We start from the raw sequence: 10,139 nt of genomic DNA on the forward strand, positions 1-10,139 counted from the left end.
CAGGGCTTCATTTTTTTCCCCCCCTTGTCTGTTTTTTTTTCTTTTATGTCTTTGTAATGTTAAACCCAAAGAACAACACATGTCTTAATCTTAGCCAATGTCTGTGATCCAATCTTCAGAAAAACATGAATTATAGGATTAACATTCAAACTTGTGCAGTCAACACTATTTAGTTTAGTCTTTTTGTTGATGCTTCTAAACATGTTTTGAAGCTGAGACTGCAAAGTGTCGGTGTACAGTCATTTCAAAGACTGTGGGGTCATTTGCTTTATTATTGGCTGCATTGACTTCCAGGCACTTCAGTAAATACAGTACATTGAGTTGCTGAAGCGTCATCTTGACCACCAGATGGCAGTGTTGTATTACAGGGGCATTGTTCCCTCTCATCCCCTCTATGAAATCTTTCCAGCTGTTCTAACCCCTCCTCCAGATAACCTAACATCAGTAGTTCTGTGTGAAACATTCAAGTTCTCTGATATTTAACATTGGATGACATTTCATAATCTAATAAAACAGTTGATACAGTATAAACAAATGTATATCCAAGTTTGGTTTCTGAACGTTGTCTCAATAGACAAGTATATATCACAATTATACAGTATATATCATCTCTAAACATTGAAATCTTGAGGAATGATAGTGCGTGCAATTTACCTCGGAAGCCGGAGCACAAATGACGTCAAACCCGAGTTGACTGCGTTCCATTTAACAAGTCGGAATTCACGGTGGGATTGGTTAGCCATTGTTAGCAATACCAGTATAACAACGCATTAGGCTGTTATTTTGTTATATACAAACAGCGTGACACCATGTCCACAGAAGTTGGACAGGACTTTGTGTACAACTGATTTAGTGGGACACAAATAAGACAGAAGTGCTAATAAACTATGTTACTACAGCTTTCACTACTCTTGATGGATTTGGAGCTTGGGGTACTGCCAGGTTGTCCGCACTTCCCAACTTGGAAATCTGACTTAAGGGGGCGTGTTTCCGACTTAGAACTTGGAAATTCCGACTTCCGAGTACAAATGGAACGCACTATGAGTCAACCAACTTTATTTTTTAATCCCACGTTCTTTGAGAACGATGGGGCAGCAGTTTTGTTCTCAAATCAATTGTCTTATGTTGCGAGTCCTCCGCAGCAGTAAGACCAATTGTGTTCAACAGTTCTGAGTCTTAGCTGAGACTGCCTGTTGATCTCCCAGTGTCTATAATTGTATTATTTCTGTCATATTGTCCCCTCCTCCATAAGTTTGTCGAGTCCTTTGCAGATCTTGGTAAGGTGGTCTCGGAAGGGGCTGCTGGGGTCGTACAGTTTGGTCAGGAGCTCTGGGTCAGAGAAATGGTTGAAGACGTGGTTGATGCGACCATGGGATTTAGGGGTGAGGTGGGTGTTGACTAGCTTCAGCAGCAGATCCCTGCAGCTGGTCAGGAGTTCTTCCATCACTGCTTTATCAAAGGTAAAATCCACCTGCACCAATCGGGAAATATAATGTCAGAATGTTAATACTGTTAGGGTTCCTCTCTAATATCTGTATTGGACAAAAGACATAATCTAATAGGGGATTTGTAACTGTCAGATGAATTGATAGATATATTATTAGCAAACTCATGTATTCTGAAATAATCAAGTCTTTTATCAGGATATCTTCCCTAATTATATGAAATACAAAAGTTCACTTAAATGCATACACTTGTATTTATTTTATCTAGAAATAACCTTTCTTGCAGTTGTCATTTTGATCTAAAATCTAAGAGTGGTACTGTACAAACCTATTTATGTTCTGTCATGTTATGAAAGCAGAGACTGAAAAATTAAATTAAGGTCATTGAGTTCATAGTTGGACTTAAATGAAACCAAATACTTCATAACAAGGCTGGGCCACATACAGGACATGTTGACTCTTATACAGAATAAGGAATAGAAAGACTATGGAGGGGTTTACAGATTTCTGTTAATTGCATCTGTTTTAAATGAACTTGGACATTGTCTCCGTGAATAATTAGTCTACTTGCTGAAGCCCGCATATAAACATTTAATATATGGAAACGTACCTCGTAAAAGCTGATAGCTGTCATGGCCCCCTGGTGCAGCTTCTTCTTAAAATCGGTGGCCACTCCCAGCTCCTCGGTGCTAAAACGGTTGTTCCTAAACAGCAAGCCAATCTTGACGGCAATCTTGACCAGGTCTTTGATCACCTTCTGGGCCTCGATTTTATTACCAGAGTACTCTTTGGAGACGCGGTACAGTTCGTCCAGGATCTCGCTGGCGGTGTCGTCAATGAACATTTGGACAGAGCTTTTGGTGGCCATGGAGCTCAGGATCTTCTTCTGCGCCCTCAAGGCCATGTCCTTGGAGCTGAAGGAGTCCATGGTTGCCTGAATTGTCAGAGAGACTGAAAAAAAACAAACAAACAACGGCAGTAGTAAATGTTTAATTAGTAGTTTCCCAACATTTGTGATAACTAACAGGCTACAATAGGACTGACATTAGCAAACTGCACTTAATATTCCCAGTCTCAGAGACAGATTTGCATTTCCTGCTTTCTCAGAATAGATTGTGAGAGAAGTGTGTATGAGACAGTTGTGTTACACCCAAAATTTAGACGTCTCTGCAGATGGAACATATTTCCTGTCACTGTCTGTCCATACATGACACCAGATTACAGCTAACCCAGAGCCTCAGTCTAAAATAGGAATGCTTGCACTGCTTTTCTCCATCGCATGAATACAAGTGCTAAATGTAAGAGTGAGTACCCAAGCTACCAACAAAAATGAAGATATTCATAGGCTCAGCCTTTAAAGAAGAGGAAGAACAACTTTCACATCTGGTTGCTGCTTGGCACAATTCCAGTCTTTTACTGGCAGACGAGCAGCTCCAGTGGACTAGTTGGAGGTTAAATGCCATGTTCAAGGGCCAACAGTTTGTTTTCATGGAGGCTTGGGGGGCAACACATGTTCACCTTTCTTATCCAAATTTCCAAGATGATCTGGGGATTTGCACTGGCGACCCTCCAGTCATAACTCTGCCTCTCTAACCATCAGATTGCCACCTATCCAGACACCACACACATCATTGAAGTACATTTCTGTGACACAATTGTTAATTTAAGCTCAAGGTTTTCACCCTTTATGAAAATAGTAAGTAGAATTAAGTGGGTAAATTTATATCACACATTTATATACACAGTGCTGAATTAAAAAAAACACATCAACACATCAAATTTGAAACCTGGCTTTTCTGTAGTATTAGTTCCAGTTTGTGTTTGTTTTTGTATCTGGCATGCACATATGATGCCAACAGGGAAAAGTACCATGGAAGAAACTCCACAGAGGCTTTTCATTTCTCCACTGAGACTTTTACCACACCTAGCATCCATCACAGAGAAACCCCCGGGAGGTCATCAGCATGCATACTGCACATTATGACCCAACTGCAAAACCCACTGTTTATCTTTGATTGTCAACACAGTTTGAATTAATTCCTTTTTAATTACATTTAATTTCCCCTAATCTCAAACATGCAGGCAGATTTGAAGTGAATCATTCACAGAGGAAAGCTACATTCTCATTTTATTTAGCTGATGTTTTTATAAGAGAAGCGTACACTAAGCAAGCTAAATAAGGTTCAATTCCTACATCATCAGAATAACAAATATTGAAAGGATCAGATAACTCACAATTGATGAAGCAAATGTATGTCATTGTAGAATACATGAAAGATAAGTAGTTATCTCACAATCCCACAAACGCACACATAACAAACAAATTGAAGTCTTATTTAAATCTTGACTCCCGCTCCGCCTTAATCCAAAGCATTTGCGATGAGTGAGACGGAATCAACAAAGACATACAGTATCTGTTGCATACATCAGTGGCACTGTGTATCCTCTCTTACTTTTTGTGTCATCTGGTCTTGTATTCACAAACATAGACCGGGCTTGTTCAAACAGTTACTTAGCATCTTTAAGTTTAATCTTCTGCACTAAATCCCACTTCTGGCCTGTGTGGACAAGTATTTGAGAGAAGCAGGAAGGCTGCATAGCTGAGGCAGGCCCATGCCTGCTTTTCCCAGATTGCATTAGTGGCAGGGCAGGAACAGAAAGTGAGCATCTCGAACCCAATGGCTACACCCTGTGCAATGGCGACAGCATATTGTCCATAAGCTGTCAGTTAAATGACGGCCTGTTTAATAGGGACGTACCGTTGCATTGTGCATCGGTTAAAAATTGATATAAAGGTGTAAAGATTACAACCGATTAAAATAATAAAAAAAATGAATCGCGATGTAATTTTTAAATGGCCTAGGGTGTAATCTACTTTTGATTTCATTTGTTTGATTTCAAATGTCACTACTTCTTAGTTTATTTATTTGAAGATATTTATTTCTATTTATTTAGTTATTTTGATGTGTGAATTCATTTTGTATTACATTTTTGTTATTTAGGATAAAATACGATTTCAGTAGAGCTGTTATTTTGCACAGTTCATGTAAATGAAGGGATACATTTGTCTGCAGCTCATTCTGTTAAATATTTTTTGAGAAAATCGTGTCGTGAACTTAAAATCGTGAATCGAATTGTGAGTTGAGTGTATTGTTACGTCCCTACTGTTTATACTTATTAGTTATTGAAATGGTAGTCTATATCCACGATGTTCCACTTCCGGGATTGCTCTGTTGCCGCCGGAAATTCCACCGGCTGTCCCTCTTTTCAGCCGGATGTCCAGTACCTTCCTCTTTCTTTGTGTTGCCACTATGGTTAGCTGCTCCTCAGATCTCTGCAGGGTAAATCCAGACAGCTAGCTAGACTATCTGTCCAATCTGAGTTTGCTGTTGCACGACTAAAACAACTTTTGAACGTACATGTTCCACCAAAACAAGTTCCTCCACCAAAACAAGTTCCTCCACCAAAACAAGTTCCTCCACCAAAACAAGTTCCTTCCCGAGACTATTTTGCAGCGGCACCGTGGCTCCGTCCAGCGCTTAGCGCCGCCCATGACGATTGTGATTGGTTTAAAGAAATGCCAATAAACCAGAGCACGTTTTTCTCCCATCCCGGGATGCTGTGTGGACTAGCCAGACCCTCCTCCGCAGCGCTGTGGAGGAAGGTCTGGCAAAGCGAGACTATTCAAATGGTGATATTCTCGTTGTCTGACTCCAGTGATGCTCAGTCAGCACTCTGAGCAAACGGCTCCATGGCTCACCAATACATTAAAAAGTGATCTGGTCGTGTTACGGTTAGTATGCAAATACGCAGCGCTCGCTGTGACTCTCCCTGTCCCTGGTGTGCACCCCAATCCCAGCAGCAACATCCATAATAAGCAAACAGTCACTTTTATAGGCTATCTCACAGGGTTCCATTTTACACGCACAACCATTCGTTTTGAACAAGTGTCACGTTTCTAATAGCTCGCGTTGTTACAAATGCGTAGGATTCCCTGTGGGGAATTAAAGAACATTCATTAGATTAATTTCCCTTAACGGTGATAATGGAAGTGGAGCAGCGTGATAGCTATTTCAGATTCATGCTTCAATCTCATTTATTTGCTAAAAAGACCACAGGGATTTGAGGGACATGCACAGTGTGTAGTCATCAGCCAGTATCCCACATCGTGAAAATGTTAAGTCCTCAGCTGGAGACTGCTCGCTGCTTGGCTTTTTGTGCTTCTACATTGTTTATTTTTACGTAGATCAGTCAGAAGGTTGAGGATGTTTGGAGAGCCCTGAAACATTTGTGTGCTACAGCAGCACATTGCCATGAAACCACTTTTCTGTAATAGACATCGTTCAGTCAGTCGCATCGAGAACGCTTCCAATGTTGAACATTCATTTTCCGGTAGAGATGGATTGAAGGGGGCTTTTAAGCATCGGTTCGTTGTTGACATCAAACAGCGAGTGACTGCATTATATGTTCAAGTGTTTGTTTCCCTCCTAAATGCCTGCTGGATATTGACAAGCACGTGTACACTGTGCAAGATCGGATTCTGCCAGAAGAGCAAAATAAAAAATAAAAAAGCAGAACTGTAACTATCACAGTTGAGATGGTTCGTACTTGGATTCAGAGTTACTGCAACAGCCAGGCGGTAAGGCACCTTTAAATGTTAGGTTAATGGACAGTCAGAGAGAGAGAGTGCTGATTGGTGGAGCCATCAAGGCAGGCAGAAGAAGTAAATATTTAGCATTCCTTAAATGACTCCAGCATTGAGCCTCAGTGTTTGCCTACATGTATGAACTTGTGCATTTTTTGAGTAAAAGTGGTTTCCAGTTGTTTTTGGATTTAGGTGTTTTTGCGACTAAAAAAAAGTAGCACTGGTGTTTGTGTATGTATACAGATAAATCATCGCTTAGAGGGGGAATTCGTGAAGCCCCTTTTGACTCAGCCGATCAAAGTACGCCTCGTACTGTTATTCGAGCAGCAGGGCCTCGTCACTGTTAGCTCGACTGACATCCTCACTGACTTTCATCACCAGGCCTGGGGACGGGTTCAGTGTAGACTGAGCTGTAGCTGGTGAGTGGAAGGGGGTTAGGTCTCTTTTAGCTGCCCCGCAGCCTTTGATCCGATTGAACAATGAGAATGTTCCAGTAAAAAAAAAACGAAAAGCCATACCACTAAATCAGCTGAAAACAAGGCTACTGTTGAAAGGTCATCACTGAGCTACAAGGGAGGTTGTATTGAGCTGGTAGAAACTTTTATTTTCTCCTGGTGATGAACCAAACAATAACCGTAAAACTACAGGATTCCTGTGTCCTTAGACAGCAGCCTTCTTTGCACCATGAGTATTGAGCCCAGGATGAAACTCCACTTCAGCTGTGTGTTCTGAACTGGGGCAACAGGGCTAACGGTTCACATGTGTAGATCTTGTTTTCTCTTCAGTGGCATATTGATTTCTAAATGCAAATGTGTAAGGATTAGGTTGATATTTAGTTTGCTAGTTGCCTTTTTCATTTGCCAAATCTTATGTTTGATGTGCTTTTTAAGTAACAGACAAAAAAGCATTTTGAAATCCTTAGAAAACACACATTGCAGTTTCTCTTTCAACATTGCACAACTCTTCCAAATAGTCGTTGCTAAACCCCTGCCACTCATCTACGATACCTCAAAAGGGAAGCGAAACAGGCAGCAGAGGCCCACAGCTTGTATTTGTCCCTGCTATCTGCACTACAATGTAAGTGACATCGCACCCTTTCATTATCTATGACTTTATCAATGACTTAACATGCTTCAAATCAAAGTAGGCCAGTCAATATTGGAAAGTTACCGTCTGGAGAGTTGAGTTAAGCAACTCCCAGCATGTGCTAACAACAGTGTGAGCTCTACATCTGTGCATTTCACTGTAACTTGTTCCAGCATGACTGTGAGTGTACATGCATATCTCCCAACCCGCGCTCAAGATGGGGAAGTGGAGACAGGTCACAAAATTTGTTCCAATCATCCCTCTACTCCGTCTGTCTCTTCTGGTTGCCAGCGATGAATACGTTTCCAAGAACAACACAACAAAAAAAGCAGAACTAAACACTAATCTGGACCTAGAGGATTTATTTATTTTACTGTCACATGAACACGGCAGAAGTTCTCTTACCTGTGTGTGTGTGTGTGTGTGTTGAGTCCCCCTCCCTCTTGGTGTGTGTCAGATATCTCTCTCTCTCACTCTGCTCTGTGTTTCAGGTTGACAGCACAGGCCCGTTGATTTAATGAGATCCCTTTTATCTTCACCACAAGAAGAACCAAAACCTGCCAAAACTGCCCTCCTGCAGCGCTTCTGTCAGTGCTACCACCCTGTCTTAAGATAATGTTGAGTTGTACTTCCTCGAGGAACTAACTTGCTATGACACACCCCTCACTGTCTCTCTCTCTCTCTCTCTCTCTTACGCTCTCTCTTACTCTCTCTCTACCCTATCTTGTGTTTCCCTCTGAATTTCAAATTCAAACTCTTCAAACCCCCTGTATTTCTCTCTTGCCCTCGCTCATCACACCTTGGCACTCTCTGTGATCCGGTCTGTCTCTCTCCCTGCTCGTCTCTGTCTGTATTGCTGACGTTGTGCCTCTGCTTGTTCTGACAAGTGAAAACCCCAGAAAGAATTTCGCAATGATCCAGGGATGCAGCCAGTTGAAAGGGGAGTGGCTTTACCCCTTGTTTTGTGTTCACCTTGGCTGGAATGCAGCTCCTGTCAGTGCGGCTGAGCACCCTGTCCCTCCCTATGTGTCTCCTATTCAAGGTAGAATCAAAACAATGAGTAGCCAGGAGTGTGTGTGTGTGTGTCTCAGTGTGACACACACATGCACACAGTCACAGCTCTCTGACTGCACTCAAACTAAACACTCTCACCAACCTGTGCTACTTTTATTATGTTTATGGACAAAACGCATGCAGTGCCAACATGATGCAACACTTTATGCCCCCAGAAGGAAACTTTGTCAACATCTGTTTTATCTAAAAAAGATACATTTCTCTGTTTGTTCATCATTTGTATTGCTGCAAAATGGGATTGTCGAGCAGACAAACTGACCAACACATATATAAAATAGATCGATACTTGGCGTCTGTGTATCGATACAGTATTGCCACAGAAAATATCGCAATACTATGCTGGATCGATACCCCCCCCACCCCTACAAACAACTAATTAATTGAAAAATCGACAGTTTAATTGACAATGAAAATAATCCTTAGTTGCAGCCCTATATCCATAAATGCAATATCTTTTATACGGCTTCTTAACTGTTGTCAGCATTAACACATTAGATGCGTTTATTGTGTGTATTAATGCTGTTTTGGTACTTTGTCATATTTAGCTCTAACTGGACATGTTGTAGTTGAAATGACAAATAAAGTCCACTAGCAGATAAAACTAGCCAATAAAACTATAAATGACATCATCATGTTTAACACTACTGCACTTTGTCCCTGATAAATGAACAATACACTTTATTGTAGTCACAGCATAATAAAAATCGAGAGGCCAATATCAAAGCTTTCTTTGAGTCGGTTGTCATAAAACGTAAGTCTTACTAGAGTGAGTAAAATAGAAATACAGACGAAGGTAATATAGATATAATCAAGAGTAACCGATATTGTTCACAACAGAGCAATCAGTCTTGGCAACAACAGCAAACATGTCTGAAGTCATGAATTCAACGATTCATTCAGAATCAGGAAGTTTCCCCTGATTCTGAAGCAGTGTGTTTATCTGTAGCTCAATCTGAATAGCAACCAGCTGTTGGCTGAAGCTCAGGCCATTCAAAAAACTTGAAAATGCTAACTGTTGTCAGATGTTGGGGTTAAAGGTCACCCCGAGCCCCAGCTGGCCTTGAGGAGTGCCTGGACAGAATAGCTGTCGAACCGAAACACACCTGCCTCTTTGTTTTGCCTCCCACTTAGCCCTGCTGCAAGAAATTTACTCGGGTTTAAGTCGTGGTAAACTTTGCAACTGCAGAATGAGGTCTGTCGCCGTGGCAACAGACAGGAAGTAGTGCTTAAGCGGTTTCCTGATGGCTTCCTCTTTATCGTGTAATGACATCTCACAAGGAAACATCGGCAGGGAGCACTCGGCTGACTATCTGTGTGTGTGAGAGTTGCACGCGTGTGTTTTGTGGCTGTAAGTGAGCGTAGTGTTTTTGTGTGTGAAGGGGCACACTCGGCCTGAAATGAGCTCTTTACCTTGTCTCATCTTCGTACTGTACACAGCTTACACACTTGCCTCTTTTGGTTATGAGATAATAAGAGGAGCTTTAATTATGTCACTTATCTTTCATTAAGAGATCGCATGGGCCTTCCAGCCTCCAACCACACACACACACACACACACACAAACATACAGTCGCTCACATAATGGAAGCGTGTTATCACCAGATGACTAAGACAGGAATAACTGACCTCATAACAACTGAGGTCAGGGAATTGCGCCTAAGCATTCGGAGCCTGAATTGGATGGAGGATTCTGGGAGCTTAGGTGCTTTCTGCGCTGCTGCCGTCTTTCCTCTTGCAGCGTTCTAACATAGATGGTGAGCACAGATCAAGATGAACAGATGCTGGTTCAGGGGAAGGCCAAAGATTTAATTTGATCAGTCTGCAGCTAACAGGGATTCACTGTCTCCCCACGTTATAATCAGATATAGGATCCTTCCGTCTCACTTATT

General features: G+C 41.6%; 1 protein-coding gene across 1 annotated transcript; it reads right to left on the minus strand.

The window, feature by feature from the left end:
* Positions 1-226: 226 nt before the first annotated feature.
* tnfaip8l2b (tumor necrosis factor, alpha-induced protein 8-like 2b) lies at positions 227-8,044 on the minus strand. Its single transcript, XM_078252128.1, has 3 exons — positions 7,582-8,044; positions 2,056-2,396; positions 227-1,471 (listed from the first exon to the last, which is right to left on the minus strand). Exons 2-3 carry the CDS (start codon positions 2,371-2,373, stop codon positions 1,229-1,231), a joined length of 561 nt encoding a protein of 186 aa, XP_078108254.1. The 5' UTR covers positions 2,374-2,396; positions 7,582-8,044; the 3' UTR covers positions 227-1,228.
* Between the last annotated feature and the right edge of the window lie 2,095 nt (positions 8,045-10,139).

This window comes from Sander vitreus, chromosome 6 (assembly GCF_031162955.1).
Source record: "Sander vitreus isolate 19-12246 chromosome 6, sanVit1, whole genome shotgun sequence".
NCBI lineage: Eukaryota > Metazoa > Chordata > Actinopteri > Perciformes > Percidae > Sander > Sander vitreus.

What these genes read in the sequence shown, in the direction of transcription:
- tnfaip8l2b (XM_078252128.1), bottom strand. Translation starts at nt 2,373, where the DNA reads ATGGACTCCTTCAGCTCCAAGGACATGGCCTTGAGGGCGCAGAAGAAG. An exon ending in CAGCTATCAGCTTTTACGAG is followed by an intron (nt 1,472 to 2,055) that starts GTACGTTTCCAT and finishes CGATTGGTGCAG; the next exon opens with GTGGATTTTACCTTTGATAA.